Raw genomic sequence first — 18,662 nt, 5'->3', positions numbered from 1 at the left:
AATGATTACCCATCACACACGTCAAGATGCACAAAAACATGTAGCAGCGACAAACTGTGAGAAACACACGGAGGCATTCAGAACATGTCAGCTGTTTATCTTAATATCATAGCGACATGGCAGTTACAGAAAGACAAGAAATGGATATTTAATGAAGTTACGCTGCTTGTTAGAGATTGTTTAGAGCGAGTCAGACACGGGGAATCCAGTCACTACGACAACAATCAGCATAATCGGCCGCCATATGGGCGAAATCAATCAACGGATTACAAAACGTTTGAGCTGCGTTCCATTTAGCCTGGAAGTTGAAATGTGGGTGTGGAAATGACGCTTCACCTCACTCCATCCTGCCAATGTAGGGTGTCCACCCATACTTAAAAAGATTTAAATTGATGTTTCCAAAATCAAAGCCTGAAAATGTCAAATTAATTTTAAAAAATGAATTTGGCCTTAAATAAATTAATCACAGGTCTTTATTTATTTTGTATTTATTTTTCTCATGAGTCGCTTTCACATATTTTGCTTTTGTTCTGTGACTCTGTGCTACATGTGTCAAACTCATGGCCCGGGGGCCAAGTCCGGCCCGCCATAGCTATTTATGTGGCCCTTTGGACTCCAGAGGGACACATAAATAAAACCTTTAACATAACAGCTGTGTGCTTAAATTTTATGCATCAATCAAACCAAATCAGTTTTTAAATCTGTATAATGCCAAATTTCATTAGTCTCTCTGAGATTCTGCTATCATGGAAAATCATCAGATCCCTTTTTGCAATAATGCTTAATTGTGAGTTTGCTGAAAATTTTCCAACAAAATGGTCAAAAACGTTGTTTGTGTGATGCTAACTCCCACCTGCAGGTGGCAGTATTTCTAACACCATATAACTATTTTACTAGGCAAACGTATTTTATTGCGACTCAAGAACACAAAAAATACTAGAGTTTCAGTTTGAATTGTGCAGCGATGGAAGATCTTCTGGTTACCGTCATTTCATGTCCAAACAAATCAGATCCTGATATTAGAAATAACAGAACAAATCGTGAATTGTTAGATTTGATTGTTTCTTCTTTTTTTTTTTAAGTTGAAAGTTTAACTTTGGGCATTTTGGTTATTTTTCTAACCTTATAGCATATAAATTTCAACCTTAAAGTGCAAGAGGAACACATCATCAAACTTTTCTAACTTCCTACAGCACCTAGCTGTGCTTCAGTACTACAGTTAACATAAACAAACAGGAACAGTTGCAGCTTTGGCATTTCTTATTTCTATCCTCCTGTTGGTTCTAGTTTCTAGTGCAAACCTTTTATTAGGCTTGAAATAAGACAAAACCAACTTATAAGTAACTTTTCAGCCAGTTAAAGAACTTTTTTTAAGCTAATAATTCCTTAATGTTGATGAAGAACTTCTAGTTCCACTGGCAGATTATTTCACCTTTAATAAAACATTTTCTCATGTTGAAAGTGAAATAATCTGCCAGTAGTACTGATACTTTAAGTGATTATTGGCTTAGAAAAGTTACTTGTAAGTTAGTCTTATTTCAGGATATTTGAAACTAAACCAAAACCACCTGGTAACCGTTACCAGGTAGTTTTAGCGTTGCAGCTGCATTATGCTACAGACACATAATGTTTCTTTCCCCACTTTAGAAAAAACACAAGGCTCTGCTGCATTTTTACTTATAATTATGATTTTTTTTTTATCTGACCCGTATCACCTCTACAAACGTGCCGAGTAACGCTCCATGTTGCATGACAGAAACAAAAACAAGCTCACATGCGTCATCATCATCATCGCTGTTCATTCGTGTCTGAACATGTTTGCTCAGCCTTCATGTATGTTGTCCAACATGCAGCAGGTTTCTGCTCACATAAAGTCACTGATTCACGCGGGTGAACTGAGGCTTCTTCTGTTTAACTCACCACTAATATACCTCATTAATCACCTTGAAGTTCATTGTTTAACGGTTTTGATTTCCTGCTGTCGTCCAACACTTTGTCCTGGGAGTTTTTAATCTGTGTGAGAGGTTTTTGAGGAGAGGCTTTTTACTGTAATAAGTGGGTTACTGGCTGCTTTCTACTCTTTGTGTACAGAAATAAAACTTTGTATTTGGCAAACTGCTCGTCTGTGTGCGTGTGTTTTCTCTAAGCCCTTTGAGGATTGAATAAAACAACTGAACTCAGAACGAGGCCATGCTGTTTATATTAATTTTATTTAGGTGTCTATATTTGGCTTTAAAGTGGTAAAATCAGTATTTCCTGACTTTGTTTTTCCACTTCCAGCTCTGTTATATAATTGCTTTTTACCTCTGATTCTGACTCTACAGGCTGCCGTCAGTTTATTGGTCCGCCTCCATTTCCTGTCCCTGACTTTGTTCTTTTTGCTGCGTTTCTTGATTGGCGTTTGACCTTCTTCTTCTTCTTGCCTTTATCGTGCCGCGATCTCCTGCTCACTACATTATCTGAGCTGGTGGACGCAGGGTCACCATCTTTATCTGTTTTGTGATTCTCTGCTTCAGGAGCCGCGACCCTCGCTGGGTTTTCTTTATCTGACCCCAATTCACTCGTCCTCCCACACGTTTGCTCTTTATCACGACGCTCTGCTTTCAAATCTGGATTTGTTTCTGTTTCTGTGTCGCCCGCTCCTTCAGTCTCAACAGGACGGTGTTCTGCTGGGCTCTCCTGCTCTTCAACTTCATGACTTTCAGTGTTTTTGTTCATCTCAGTGTTTTTTTCTGTGGCTTTCTTGGCAGAGTTTGTGTTTTTCTTTCTTACTGCATCCTGGGTCCTGCTTCCAACAGGACCCCACTTCTCCTTTGTCGTTTCCCAATAATTCTTCTTCTGGCCGGCGTGCATTTTGCGGATGTTTTCCCCTAATATCTTCAGCTCCTTCTGGACAAAGGGTTTAAGGTTTGGATCCAGTTTCTCCACCGTGGCAAAGTCTCTTCGAGCCTCATCCTCGTTGCACAAAGCGGCGTGCGCCCGCGCCCTCTGGTACGTCGCTTTAAAGTTACCTTTGGAGTAGAAATGGGAAGAAATAAGTGGAAATTACAGAAGTACTGAGAGGAGGAAGTAGACAGTAAATATATCTATATCCTTTGAAAGGAGACATAAAATTCACATTTTGCATGTTTTTGTGCTTCCATTTGGGTTTCTACTGTCAAAGTGGTTATAAAAACACCAAGATGTTCCTTAGAGATAAATTCATGTTTTTTGGTGTCTGGAAAATGACCTGAATGTAACGTCAAAAATCAGCAGGTATTGCCCGTTACCTAGCAACCCCAGCAAAACCCAGGCCGTTACCTAGCAACCAGAGTTCAAGCACGTTGGCATGACTTGGTTCAATTGAAAAAACCTAATTTACCCCCAAAGGTGCAATTATACAACGGCATATTTGTGCCATTGTAGATAGAAAAGAGAGCAAAAACTGTAACAAAGAAATTTAGGAGTTTGTGAAGTTGAAAATTTGAGACAAAAACTAAGAATTTTTTAGATTTTCAGAAATCTTCTAGAAAAAGCAAGGAAACGTCCAAGTTCGAAGAGTTGAAAATTTATGAGAAAAAAACTCAAAAATCTTGAGATTAATTTCAGACATTTTCTAGAAAAAGCAAGAAAACGTCTGAGTTCTAAAAACGGAAAGTTTGTAAGAAAAAAATCTGATATTTTCCAGAAAGAAAAAACATTTCTGAGCTTGAAAAGTCAAAAATGTTCCACTTTACAAACTCAGAAAATGTAAAAAAAATAAAAATAAAATTCCTAGAAAATATGTAAAATTAATTTCAAAATTTCTGACAAAAAATAAGAGGATTAGGATCACTGACAAAAAAAAAAGAAATCTAACGGAGATTAAAGTCAGAATTGAGAAGTTAATTTTTTTCTTTTTCAATAGCCCTATTTACATAGAGCACACAAAAAATAATACATGCAAAAATACGTATTAAGTAATGTGCAATGTGAATGAAATGGTCCATTCTGCCCCAGTTTCAAGTCTTTGAGCTCCAGCAGATTCAGAAACCTCAGAGTCCTTCACAGATCAACTGGACTTAACCTGAGACTGAATGAAGCAAACATTTAGCAGACAGACGACCTCTAAAGGCAACTGGCTACACTGGAAAAGAAAAAAAATGAAACAGTTTACAGGGCATAAGCATGGCTGTATGGTCCTGTGAATCAGCAGAAATGAAACTCAAAACCAGCACAAGAAATTTGCTGACTGAGGCGGAAGCGTCTAAATCGACCAGCAGGTTTGGTGACAGGAAGACGTCTGAGGAATGCTGAGAAAACCAAATGATGGGAAAAGACAAACATAAAAACAGAAACTTCACATCGGCCTCAACTATAAATAATTCATCCCAGAGGAAGCAAAAAGAAAATTCATCTCTGACTGTGATGTCCATGGATTTGTGTCGGAGGAACAAAGAGAGACACCGAATGTTGAATTATATTTTCTCAGTAAACAAAGAGATGAAGGATTTTTACAGAGGCAAGACCTTCATATTTTTAACTTGTGCTCCTATTTCTGTATCAAGTAGGATGTTTTGTTCTCAGCTTCCTGCCAGGTGTGACAAACTCTCTTTGATTTTTCACACCAACAAATCGTACCTCTGTGTGTCTTCAGCAGCCGGCTGTTCAGCTCCACCACCTCCTGGTGTTGTTTCAGCTCCAGCATGCACTGACTCAGGTTGAGGCTGAGCGGGAGGCGCACTTTCTCCAGCGACTCCCAGTCCTCGCCGTGTTGATCCACCTGCCGCCGAAAGGCAGCGGACGGACGGAGACGGGCGCCCAGGTGATGTACGGCAGAGGAAATGTTGAAAAGATTAAACCCAAACAAGAGGAAGTGAACAAATATAGGAAAGGAGTGATGAAGATGATGACTGTGAGGTAAAGGGAAGATAAAGATGGAGCATTTGGGGGCTGCAGGAGAAAGTTGCTGAAGGAGAGCTGTGATAGAGACGTCTCTGTGGATGTCTGGTATTTTTAGCTCGGCTGCTCTTCAGTACAAAAACAGACAGAGCAGATCATCGAAAGCTCTTCAAAGCTGGAAGATGTTCTAAACCACCTTTCAGTTCTTGAAATGAATTTAAATGGTGCGCTGCAAAAACACAAAACTGCGTCTGAATATGCTGAGAGCGAAACCATTAGATTGCGGCTCCAGTTGCTAAAACATTACACATTATTTTTGGTCTGGTTTCTAGTGAAAATATCTTAGTACACTTAAAAAAAACTAACTTACAAGCAACTTTTCAACAAGATAAAGGATCTTGTTTGAAGTGATATTGATGAAAAGTGACAGATTATTTCACTTACAACATGATAAAATGTCTTGTAATAACTGATAATCTGCCAGTGGGACCAGCACTATTTCATCAACATTGAGGAAACATTTACTTAAAACAAGCAGCTATGAAAAATTACTTGTAAGTTAGTTTGTCTTATTTCAACAGTAATAACATATTTGAACTATAAATTACTTGGTGATGATATAAGCAGTGAATGATAATCTCCTGAACAAGCAACCAGAGTCATAAGAAATGGTTTAGGTCATATTCAGGTGTTAGAATGGCCTAGTCAAAGTCCAGACATAGATATGAATGAGAGTCTGTTACAGGACTTGAAAACTGCAGCTCTGATGATCTCCATCCAATCGGACTGAGCCATTTTCCAAATTACGGTTAAAAATATTTATCCTTATATTTTAAAAACTGATAGATAAGCCCTAAAAGTATTGCAGTTATAACAGCATTAAAATGTGTTTTTTTTCTAAATAGTTAAACTTTTCAGATTTTCATGCAAAAACATGAGAATAACTTATATTTCTTCCAGTTCACATTTATTTATGTGGTTAAAAAACTAGCAGAAGTTTGTGATAAAAAGGTGATAAAAAAGTGAGAAATGTCTAAGAGTATTTCGTCCCATACCTTGTGTTGTAAGAAGTCCACGTATCCCAGAGCCTCCTTGAACTTGGCGGAAGCGTCTGGGAAGCGTTGCTCTTTGATGAGGAAGTTTCCGTCGTTCTGCAGAAACATGACCAGCCGTAACATCTGCTGCCAGTCCTTCCCCTCCATCTCTTCGCAGGCCTGCAGCTCCTCTGCACGGCTGCTTTCTTCCTCCTTCGCTCCCTCAGACGGCCGAACCTCTTCTGCTCCAGATTCTCCTTCTTCAACACGTCTCATCTCAGATGAACCGGTTTTCTCTCCTGCTTTGCCACTTTCAATGTCGCTTTCTTTCTTTTTTGCTCCTTCATCTTTCTGCTCCTCTTCCTCCTGTTTACTGGCGCCCTCCGTTTTCTCCAGCATGTTCCAGTACTGCTCCTTCTCCTCCCAGTACTTCTCCTTCATGCGCTCCGACAGCTCCTTCAGCTCTCGGCGAACCAGCGCAGCCAGAGAGATGTCCAACTGGGCCACCGTACTGAAGTCTCTCCTGGCCTCCTTCTCGTTCCACACGGCGGCGTGAGCCTTGGCCCGCTTGTAGTAGCCCTTCACGCAGTCTGAGAAGCAGGAATTCAAGCGGTTGTTTAAATCATGTTTTTATTATTCATATGGAAGTAGAAATACGCTCTGTAGATGCTGAGTTTGCAACCTGGTAAACTGCAGATTCAGCTTATATCTCTAACGTGTCAACATTGGATTGATCTGAAATTAGGTGTTCATGTCATTCAGGCAAAATAATTTTAGCTCTTTTTAAGTTTCTGACAAATGACTTTAAAGATTTTTTTATATATATATATATATATATATATATATATATATATATATATATATATATATATATATATATATATATATATATATACGTTGAAACTCACTATGCTGTTAAGGTACAATATGAGACAGATAATCTGTGAAAAAAAATGGTACCAAATGGTGTCGGGGGGCCAGGTCTTAGTGCTGTCAATCACCCCTCCATGTAGCGCTGCTCATACCCCTTTATTGTAGCTAATGGTGTGTTCACTACAAACGTGTTTTGACCGTCAGACATGTCAGGTTTCCATTCGTCTCTGTGGCGGTGCGGCCAAAGGCTGCGGCTATTTGAAGCGTTTCACATCCAGGGTGTTCAGAGCAAAATGTCAAGGGTCTGACTTCAAACTGCACACGGGTCGAACTTGAAGCGTCGGACATGTTTGTGACGTGCTAAACACATTCGGTGTGAACACACCATAAGGCTGGTTAGCCTGGCCACTGATTACGGCGTTTTTTCTGTAATGGTAAGTTGTTTCTCCACCATTGTACTCATTTAACAGAGTACATGAGTTTGATTGACAGCACTAAGACCCGCCTCCTGCCTCTGATTGGTTGTTTTTCTTTAGACGTCAGTAGTAGCTCAGAGAGGAGGAGGAGATCGATCTTTTAAAACTCCTATTTTGTTTTCTTATTCTGTTTAAAACAACGAGGTTCAGTATTAATGGAAAAACTAGTTATTGAATAACGAACTCATCGTCTCTCATTATCATTTAAAAGCACAGTTAGTTTGTAACTCCAGGTGTTTTGAAATTAATCACATGGTGCTTATAAAACCTCCTTATAACCAAAGTTTGCAGGGATGTTAAAAATAAATCAGGGATTAAAATTGTAATTCTGAGTCTTTAAAAACGTCCAAGTAATTTTATATCGGCATTTTTTAAATATATTATTTCATGAATTTGCAGAAATACAAAATAAAGACATTTCTTGCTCTTTTTCTGTAGAAAAAAAGAACAAGGAGAATCTGCAATATGTAGAAGCACCATGAACATGTTTTTAGGTTTGCAGAAACATATTTAACTTTTTCACTCTTCGTTAACTAAACTAAGATGACAAGAAGCTTGTAATTTACATTAATCATGCAATAAAAATAAATTATCAGTTTTTAACACCAGTTTGTAAAGAAACGCTGCGTTCTCGCATGGCGGTGCCTCTGTCTTCGGGCTAGATTCACTCACCGATGCTTTTTCTGTTCCTCAGCATTTAATTTCTGTCTATGCTAAATTTTTATTCAGCCAACAGTTAAACAGATTTCACTGTCGCCGCCGGCAACGGCAGAAACACTGCAGCGAGCCTGCCGTTTCCACAGAGCTGCTGCGCTGAGGGGATGAAACGGGAGACTTAAAATTCAGCAGACAACATGACACTGACGACAGGAGAAACAACAACACAGCACCAACTCAGAGGAGGATGAGGAGGTGATGAAAGGCTGCGGAAAAGTGACAAAAATGAGCTGGAGAAACAGCAGGAAGACATAACACCGCAATAATAAGATTTAAACGTCATAAGGCGAGCGGCAGAGACGTTTTAAGCTTGACCAGTGGAGTGCGAAAACGCTCCCCTGTAAAGCACATTTCAACAGTAGCATCACATTTTGTCAGGTTACAGCCACAAACTTCAGTGTGTTTTACTGGGGTTTGTATTTTTATAAGTTTTGTATGTATTTGGAGTAAAATAAAAATGACACAGATCTGATTTTATGGAAGAGAAGAAGAAATATAAAATGTTCTGTTTGACGTAAAGCGTGCTGGGGACGCAGAAGATGCTCTGGTCACATCAGACTGAAAACACTATTCTGACAGAGAAAAGCATGATGGGATGCAGGTCAGAGTTCATAGGAGAATAGATGGGAAATATGTCGGTCCGATAAATAAAACTGGGCCAATGTGAACAACAAATATTTATTTTTATCTGTTTCTGGTTGTTGTCTTTTCCCACAGGTGCGGAAATGGTAGTGAAATATATATAATATTGGTCGTAACAGAAATATTAGTACTGGATATAGATATCGGCCCACATTTCGTATCGATGCATCCCTAAATATTTATTCAAAACAAGCTCCTGTATCCAGCAGAACAATTACCTGCAAGTTAGTTTTGTCTTATTTTAAGTGTAATAAGATATTTGCACTACAAACTAGACAAAAACTAATTGGTAAGATTTTTAGAAGTAAGAAATAATATCCTGAACAAGCAACCAAAGTCACAAAAAATGGTTTAGATCTCAACATAATCAGGTGTTAGAATGGCCTAGTCAAAGTCCATTTTATAAATATAAATGAGAGTCTGTTCCAAGGCTTGAAAACTGTAGCTCTGACACTTTTCATCCAGTTGGATTGAACCATTTTACAAAGAATGGTTAAAAATATTTATCTTATATTTGAGTCAGGGTATTTGTGGCTGTAACCTGACAAAATGTGATGCTACTGTTGAAATGTGCTTTACAGGGGAGCGTTTCACACTCCACTGGTCAAGCTTAAAACGTCTCCACAACCCTACTTAAGACGTTTAAATCTTATTATTGCGGTGCTATGTCTCACACTTTCACCTTCCTGCTGTTTTTAAATCAACACTTTGTAGGAAAGTGGTTCTTCAGCAGAGACAGAAATGATGGTCAAAGTTCACGGAGGATGGATGTAAAGATAGGACATTTTTTCTATTTAGAGGCTGTAGAAAAAAAAAACTTCTAGGACAAATACCATAAACATAGGACAATGACAAACAGGTCTGGTGGAGCCAGCTTCAGATTGTCAGAAAAAAAAAGATCTAAACTATCGTCCTACCACTTCCTGTCAGCTTCTTTGACGTTTCCTCCAGTAGTAACGTCCAGCTGTTGACTTCTGTGATGTGAAAAAATGGTTTCCAATTCAGTTTTGCAAAATATATCCATTTCCAAATGGCTGAAGAATCACCTCATTGTGGCATGTTTTTTAAAAATGTTCATATTAAGCAAATTTATTTCCTTAATTTCAATTTGCACAATTCTGTGGTTACTGGAAAAGCAGCTAGTGGAAACCAGTTGAGTGCAGCTGCATTTTGACAGTGAGCCTGGGCAACTTAGGGATGAACCCAGAATAAATACAGAGACATTTAGTTCTTATTTAAAGCTTAAAAGCACAACAAAACCATAACACAAAGCAAACACCAGGAAAACTACTGAATAAACCAAGTGTAGAAAAGACTCGGCTCGTTACAAAGTCACAGCTGCAATGATTGGTTTAGATCAAAGCTGATCAAAGTAGGACTGGCCTAGTCAAAGTTCAGACTCGAATCAAAAAGGGAATTTGTGGCTAGACTTGAAAGCTGATATTCACAGCAGCTTAAGCTATAGTGCATCAAAGAGTGGGCAAAAATCTCAGTCTTTAGATGAATAAAGCTGGTGGAGACAAATCCCAAAAGATTTTCACTTGCAGCGAAAAATAGTTCTGCAAAGTTTTGACTCGTGGGGCTGAATATATACGCATGCTACCATTTTCAGTACTTATTTGAAAAAGAGTCATGCACCCTTTTCCTTTATGCACTTCTTTGTTTTGGTCTGTCACATAAAATCCCACAAAATAAGCAGAAGTTTGTGGTAGTAGTAAGAGAAAGTGTGAAAAAGTGAAAATCATGCCTTTAAGATCACTTATCCATAACTGCAATTGTCTGGTACATAATTATTGACTTAACCTACGATTTTCATTCATACCAAAATATTATCACATGCAGTAAAAGTAGGGGAGCACCAAAGTACATAAACTAACATAGAATAATCAAAAAAAGCGTAAAACTGAAAATTCTGTCTCAGGGTAAAGGGGGAAACTCGTGAGGCTCTGAAGTGGCGGCTGTGCCAACTTGCAAGGCTCCTCTCGGCTTATATGACCAGCCATGAGTGTGACAGTGCAATTCCCATTTCTGCTCCAGCAGTAAAACCTGCGGTAATGTCAACCTCATGTCCTCCTACGCACTCTGTCACAACGTTCAGCTGCAGAATCCTGCAGCTTCTCACAGAAAGTCAAACATTTTAAAAAATTTAGCTGAAGTAGCTTAACGCAGGTCTGGACTGGCTCTTTGTTTGATGGATCCTTCATGTGAAAGAAAATCGTTTTCCAGGAATTGAGGTGGATTTAAACTAAGAATCTGATCATTTATTAACTAAAACAACCTTAAAGAACACTACATTTTCGGTTATATCTGACACTTGGCAACAGTGCTACCAAGTTGCTGCTATGCAGCCAATGTCTTTCTGCATGTTCTCCCTGTGCAGGTTTGGGTTCTCTCTGGATACTCCAGCTTCCTCCCACAGTTCAAAACCATGAAAGTCAGTGTGGTTCATTTACGCTACAGTTCGTCTACTGAAACTAACAGGATTCATGTTTTTCACAGATTCTTTCATACAGACCAGATTTTCTGCACCAGTGAACCTGTAACGACCCTGTTATTGGTTTCTATATCGACTTCTCTTGCACCACGATTAGCAGGTGCCAGCTACCTAACGCTCCAGTCAAAGCGTTATTCTCTAATTCATTAAAACTAATCCTGACCTGCTGATCACATCTCAGTTTCTGTCAAAAGCACAAAGATCACCAAGCTTGACGAGTTTCAGTGCTTACAATAAGTGACAGCTCACTTGCTGCACAACAATCTCCACATCTTGACAAGTGTCAACTGTAATAGGATAATCAATTATGGCATACATAATGACATTAGTGTAGTTACGTTACTGAGTCTCAAAAGCCTTTGCATTTTTATAATTTCTTCTTTTTTTGCCTCGAGGATTGGTGCATAATACACTTTGGGCCCTTTTTGGTAACAGTGGACTTTATAATAATAATAAACGTCAATGTCATTTCTATTTTTTTTGCACTGGAGAGCTTCTTCCAATGAAATGTTTATATTTAAAACAGGGCAGTCAAATATGCAGAGATCTTGTTATTGTATTTAAATCAATAAATATAAACTTGGGTAACATGCAGAAAATAAAACCCTAGTGAAGGTCATTACTAGGAAAGGCTGTCATGTTAAACAATACTGAGAAAATCTGCTTCAAAATGTCAAAATTTCTGTAATTCAGATCCAGAAACAGTGTTTCAGTCACAACTTCATTACAGTTGACTTTAAGTGGCTAATAAACATTAAAAAGAAGCCTTAAACTATGTTTGAACATTAAAACACCAAAGGAACTCCGATAAGAAATTGTGTTTTCTTCGTTTTTCTCTGATTTTGAGCACATCAGTAGCCTTGAGCTTGGAGGACAGCAAGCATATGGTGAGATTTGCTGGTTCACATCTCTGGAGTGAATAATAACCTCACACTGTTAAACCACCTCAATGCACAAGATTAACCGTGGAGCCTCCGATGCAGCTGCTAACCTCAGAGGTACAGCGACACAGATGTGGGAGTGTGAAGCTTGGTGACGCAGGAAAAAAAAAAAGAAAAACAAAGATGGAAGAAAAGACAGATTACAGTATGTCATTTCTTCCTGGAAGAGATAAATTTGTGATTCCCACATTTCCTAACATGAACCTTACAGCGGTATTTCCTCTGTCCTTTGTTGTTACCTTTGTGTTTCTCCAGCAGCTCCGTCGTGTGCTCTATGACTTCGTAGTACTCCTCCAGCTCCAACATACACTGGCAGTAGTTCAGCTCCAGGGGGACAATCATTCGCCCCAAGTTAATGTAGTCTACATCACCTGGCATCTCCTAACATGCAGAGACGGGAGAAAGAAAACAGGACATGGCCATGGTGCTGCTGTCACTCTGCAGTTCCTCGTAAAGATGAATAATTTACTTGAACTTGATTTGTCTGGTGGTTTTTTTTCACTGATTCAAACAACAGAAGGATTTGAAACAGTGACCAAAGCAAAAACATCTCCAGAAAGTGACCCAGGATGCTTCCTTCCAGGTTAGAGTAGGTCTACAAAATTACATTTTTAGTTCAAAATCATTCTTAGGTAATGAAATTTAGTTTTGATCTACTTTCATAATTAGGTATTTTTCCTGTCACTTCAAAGCCAAATAGTCTGCTGCTGGCCACTCCCCCCAACTCTACATTTACAGTCGCATGTGAAAATGGCTGCAAACAGATTCACAATTATACAACCGTATATCTTTGAAAAGCAAAAGTGGAGCCTCCTGCACAACCAACAACAATGCAGCAATTGGTTTCTGAATGGTAAGTCAACAATAAAACACTTGTCTTTTCCAGCAGCCATTGTGCAGCAATAAAACCAGCTGACCAAATGGGATAGAGGTCAGCTAGGGTTGCTGTGCTTCAACATTCATGAAAGTATTAAAAGACAGAAAGGACATGTCTAACCGTGATTTATCCCCATCCTTTACTCACCCTGGACTGCACTGTTTTTAGCAGCAGGACGGCTTCCTTGTACTTGCTGGCAGCCTCTCTGAATTGTTTCTGCCTGACCAGAGCGTTGCCCTGCATGTGGAGAACGGGCACCGTCTGCAGCTTCTCGTCCTTCTCCATCATCCACGACTCTCTGTGGTAAGACAAGGGGTCTCCTACCTGGGAGCAGCAGGGGGGAGGAGGAGAACGCAGCAGGATAAACATGGAGCAGAGCAGAAAAAACCCTCCAGCAATGGAACGACACAGTCATCCTAAAGTATCTGGAGTTATGTTTTATAAATACATCTCATTTAGATATTCGTAAATGTTACTGCAGATGAGTGTTACTAGTTTGCTAGCTTTTCAACAATTGGCTTAATAAAATGCTAATAAAAATAGTGCGGAACAAATAATTGAATTTCTTCTTCCTTAAGTCTTTGCGCTCTACAAAACAATACCAATGGTTAGCACTCTGGACTCCAGCGATCTGAGTTCAAGTCTCTGTAGAACCTTTTGTCTCTGCTAATGACATCTTCTATACATTTTTTGATCCCAGGTTTAGTTTATGGACTGTAATGTGAAATTAGGCACAAGTATAAGTCTGACAGTTTGTTCACCAAGTTACTGTGCTCTCTGAGAGGATCTGTGGTTTAAGTATTTGACTTTGTTCCATGCCCATTGTTGACGTTAGTCTCTAACAAAATTTGGATCATCTACCAGGAACAGCGGCACAAGCATGAGTTCCTGTAGTGTAGTGGTTATCACGTTCGCTTCAAAAGGTCTCTGGTTCAAAACCAGGCAGAAAAGGTTTTTGTAGGTTATGCATCTCTTGGGGTGCAGTGAGACAACAAGAGCCTTCCTCTTTCATGATGGTTCATTTGCCAATCGACTTCAATGTCGGCTTCTTTGAAATCGAAGCTACTTTACTTCAAATGCCACTTGGTGGTTCTATGGTGTAATCACTATTAAGTTTAAAGGAAATTTTAATGATCCGTTCTTGCAGTTTATATAGTGTTTCAAAGGGCTTTTTACTGCTTAAATATTCTGCAGGTTGAGGTTTACGTTTTGAAGAGCACAAAAGCTAAATAATTTCCTGCTTGAACTTTTACGTTGAGGCTACATGACTTAAGTCAGAGATCTTAAGTTTTCCCTAAGAAAAAGGCATCAAAAGAAGAGAAAATATAGATTTTATGTCTTGAAGCATCAAAGTCCCTGATGAGATTCAGCTTATTTATCTCTTCAAAGTTGAATGTTTGCAGACAGAAACAGGTTTTTTTGTCTGTGCATTGTAAATGTTTATTTTTTTATCCATGTGGTGTTGTTGCATAAAGAGGAAGGACATCTGATGGTTTTTTCTTTGCTTTTATTCTACAGAAGCCCTGAGGGGCCAACCTTCAAACAAAAACACAACATATCTTCAGGAAAACATAACCATTATACAGAGTCAAAACAGGTGCTGGTCATTTATACTCTGATGTTTTCTTATGAAAATGAGTTATGGGTGAATACTCTGCTGATGTAGAACAATAAAAATCACTCAAAATGGAATAGATAATAATGTACATTGCCTTGTACATGAGATTTGACAATTTCTACTATTATTTACATCTATAACAAAACAGCTAGTTTCTGTCAGAAACTAGCTACAGAGGCTGCGCATCTGAATACTAATGGTATATTAACAGGTACAAAATGATTGGAAGATGGAATCAAATGTTGATAAAATAGGAACCCAGGTTGGTTGAGGAGAACTGGCTATAACATAAAAACACTTTCAGCAAAAATAGCAAACAAAAATCCACAGCAAAATATTAAACTATTCAAAACATGACAATAAAATAAAAAGCATCTCTATACATACAACTGAATATAAGATTTTTGAATAAGTATCACAAATGCATTTCAGTTTGTTTAAACCAAGTTCTTTTTGTTTTCATGTTGTATCTCAATTCTTTGTTTTCTTGTATTTTGCACTTTGTGTTAACCAGATTTAGTCCAAGACTTATAAAACTTTTACCAAAATATTATACCTGAAATTCATTCTTTCTGCTCTTATAAGGTATTTATGACATTTGTTATAGAGTTTTTGTGCGCCCCCTGCTGGCTTGGAGGCATAAAGCAGCTTCTTATGTGAACTTGAGCCTGCTGTGGGGCTAATAATCTTTAAATCATCTAATAAAACTCTGTAGCTTACCTGCAGCAACTCCATGATGAATATGAGTGGCTGAGGATTTCGCATTATCTCGTCGAGCTCCGGGAAGCCAGTGGAGTGATAGTGGAACAGGTTCCCCATGCCACACATGTGTTTCTGGCCCTCCAGGGGGTCCTTCCCTTGGGCAATTAGCCTCATTCCCTTCGACACAATGGGATACAAGCCTGTGTGCTGAAGCAAATTACACATAAACAAAACCGCTGACATCAGAGGGCTGAAATAAAACACATTCGTATGCTCCATGAGTTTAACCTCCAGGACTCACAACAGCGTCACACCAGAACTCTGCCACCTCTCCGACCCGCATGGACGTCAGCAAGGACTCCCAGATTTCCATCTTGAACATCTTTCCGACAAAGATCTCAGCCGGTCTGCCGGCCAGTCTGCTGTCATCGACGACCGTTCGCTCAAAGTTGTCCAGCAGGGTTTGGAAATGGAAGATCACCTGAGACGTACAGCGGGGAAAATACAGAAATGTATTTCTTACGTCGAGCTCTCTAATTATTTCCTAATTATTTCTCATTGTTCCTCCTATTATTCTATCACTTCTGTAGTTCCAAGCTGCCAGTTTTCCTTTGAAAATATAAGCATTTTTAATTTAAATTGCCCTGGTGGTGAGCGCTTTAGTGGCTCTACTATTTAAAAACACTTCATACTGAATTCCAGACACTTATTATGCAACATACACTGAAAACATTTGAGGCGCATTTCGTTGTGTCTACTATCTTCTACTCTTTAAGTCATATAAATTTAACCAGTTTTAGATTTTGAACCTAAATGTGAGTTTGTGAAAGATAAACTTACAGTAGTAGTAAGTTGTCCAAGAACAAGCTAGAGTTTTTAGGTTTGCACTTAAAAAAACTGAAAGAAGAAAAAGACAGGAGTGGGAGTTATTTCCCAGAATGCTTAGCGGCATGTTTCTGTATCCTGAGATGGAAGTGCGTTACATTGATCTGACTGTTTTGTTAAAGAAAATGTTTAAATTAAAGCTTGAGGATAATGTCCTGATCACATTAAATGATTTAGATCAGAATCAATTGTGATGTTTAACAAAATTCATTATTAGATCAGGAATTGTCTTCATGCAATTTTAAACAAGAATTTAAATTATTCTAAAGAAAAATAAGTAGTTATTTTAATTTGATATATTTAGTAAAATAATATAGAAATGTGGCTTTTTAACTAGGTGAGGCAGATTTTTCTTGTATCATGAATAATTTGGTTTAAATTGCAGCATTAAGTTAAAACTCACAATTTAATATTAATGAATTTAAAAAATAATATTTAGACAACTTGTCTCTTGTTAAATCAAATTAATTAACTTTAATTTCAGAGTTGAAATCAAAACAGTTTTCTTGTCGACTTAAATTGCATTTTCAAGGCAGCAGGTGGACTTTTCTTTTCAAGGTGGTTTCATTAAACCGCCTTAAGATGTTTTACAGTGTAGAGATGGAGTATTTTATTAGATCTCTCACCTGTTTGTTATAAAATACATACAAAACTAAATCACTCTGAAATTTTGTGGAGTCCTAACCTTCTATTTATAGCCTGTGATAATAATAGACAAAATGTCTAGAAGCGGTGTGTATGAAACCGGGGTAGAGTGGAAAAACACAGGCACACACACATACGCGCACACACACCTACACACACACACACACACACAGGTGAATGGAAATTCATGCTGGCATTGTCATGGAAAATATTTGTCACAACATCCAGGCTCAGCGCCATATGGCTGGATGGTGACTGAGAAGGAGGGGAAAAGTTGGAGACCAGCAGATCAGAGGCTGAACAGGAAGTGGGCCAAAAAAACATGTTGCAATTTGGTTGACCAAATGTTTGCTTTGTCCATGAGAGCCAGACATGGAGTAATTTCCCCTCCTTATGAATAATTCAGCAGATCTAATTTAGGTGCATAAAACCCATCTATAAATATCCACTTAAAAACTGTTATTTATTTAGTTTATCAGCATTTAACACCATAAGGGGAATTTAAAGATACCTTTGTCCCAGGTGGGAAATGAGGCAGAGGTCCTTTCCCTCCTGCCAGGATTTTCTTCTTGACGCCTGGATAGCTGAGAAGGTAGGTCTCCTCCATCGCCTCGCTGAATATTAAACAGAAAAGTTTGAAGATTTCCTTTCCCCCTTCTTTGGGTGTGCGCTCTTCTGGCTTTTCTAATTAGCCCAGTGAAGAGAGTCTTGGCTGGTTTGCTGCTCTCTGACAGATGGCGGGATTAGGCAGGGTTTGGAGATGGCCACTTTAATCTGTGGAGCTAATCCCTTGCCTACCCTGACGATTGGTGGGGCAATCCTTGCGGCAAGGAGCAAGGAAGCTCAGGCTCATCTGGACAAGAAAGGTCCAGATTCCTGTGGAACAACTAAAGATCATGCTGATAAATATGATGAATTTGATGACGTAACTTTAGATACCTAAACGCAGTTATTTGGGTCAAAAACGGCGCTAGGGGGCGCCAGAACTCTGGAGGAGTTCTTATAAATTAAATAGAATTAAAGTTACATTAGATTAGTTGATTTATTTGGAAATAGTTCCAAAAGTTACATTTATTAGATAATATTTCGTCATCTTAAATTAACAGTTATTTAAGATAATTTAAGACTTGAGTAACATTCTGGTCCACACTGCGTACCAGTTGGTGGCGGTAATGCACCGTTTTCGTCATTCGCCAACCGCCAAAAAACATCGAAGAAGAAGAAGAAGAAGAAGAAGAAGAAGAAGTGGATAAAACAGGAAAGTCCTTGTCACCAGTCTGGCAGCATTTCAGCAGTGACGTGCGGTCAGGGTAGGCAGGTACCTGTCATCATGGAAGAATAGTAATAAAATCATTTATATTACTATTTTCACCCTGTGGTTTGTACTATAAAGTACCTATTTTTTACTTAGCTTAACCAATTCTGATTATTTTTTCTTCAAAATCGCTGGATTTTCGCATTTTCCCATTCAAATGCTCAGAAGCGAAGCCGGTGAGGCAGCAGCGAGCTGAGCCTCACCTGGGATTGCGCAACCTCTCGCTAACTGCACTGGCTGCCATTCTATGGGAGCAAGTTCGTCCTGTCTGTACGCCGGCAATAAAATGGCTAAAAAACATTTAATATATGAACTGATTTTCCTTAATTTAGCTTACGTATATAATGTACAGTGTGTTTTTTGTCGCTAACTGTGTGTGTATCGTGTTTTGTGTGCAGAGGAGCGATCAGAAACGGCAGAGAACAGACTCCAGGGGAGGCAGGCAGTTCTCCTGCCTCATGACAGGGGGCGCTCATGATCCCAGATATTGTGACTCCACAACTGCAGAGTAAGACACAGTGAGCTAGCCATGGAGCTAGCCACACAGTAAATAAGTAAAGTACAGCGATATATTTGTTTTCTC

General features: G+C 38.8%; 1 protein-coding gene across 1 annotated transcript; it reads right to left on the bottom strand.

Moving 5' to 3' along the window:
• Positions 1–1,667: 1,667 nt before the first annotated feature.
• LOC106916384 (uncharacterized) lies at positions 1,668–17,526 on the bottom strand. Its single transcript, XM_014984663.2, has 8 exons — positions 17,276–17,526; positions 15,536–15,715; positions 15,253–15,441; positions 13,062–13,238; positions 12,277–12,418; positions 5,916–6,484; positions 4,600–4,741; positions 1,668–3,011 (listed from the first exon to the last, which is right to left on the bottom strand). Exons 1-8 carry the CDS (start codon positions 17,369–17,371, stop codon positions 2,332–2,334), a joined length of 2,175 nt encoding a protein of 724 aa, XP_014840149.2. The 5' UTR covers positions 17,372–17,526; the 3' UTR covers positions 1,668–2,331.
• Positions 17,527–18,662: the final 1,136 nt, after the last annotated feature.

The sequence above is a fragment of the Poecilia mexicana genome, unplaced genomic scaffold (genome assembly GCF_051168715.1).
Source record: "Poecilia mexicana isolate PSO_F unplaced genomic scaffold, ASM5116871v1 scaffold_10, whole genome shotgun sequence".
In the NCBI taxonomy this organism is placed as follows: domain Eukaryota; kingdom Metazoa; phylum Chordata; class Actinopteri; order Cyprinodontiformes; family Poeciliidae; genus Poecilia; species Poecilia mexicana.
This window is presented reverse-complemented; position numbering and strand designations above follow the sequence as displayed.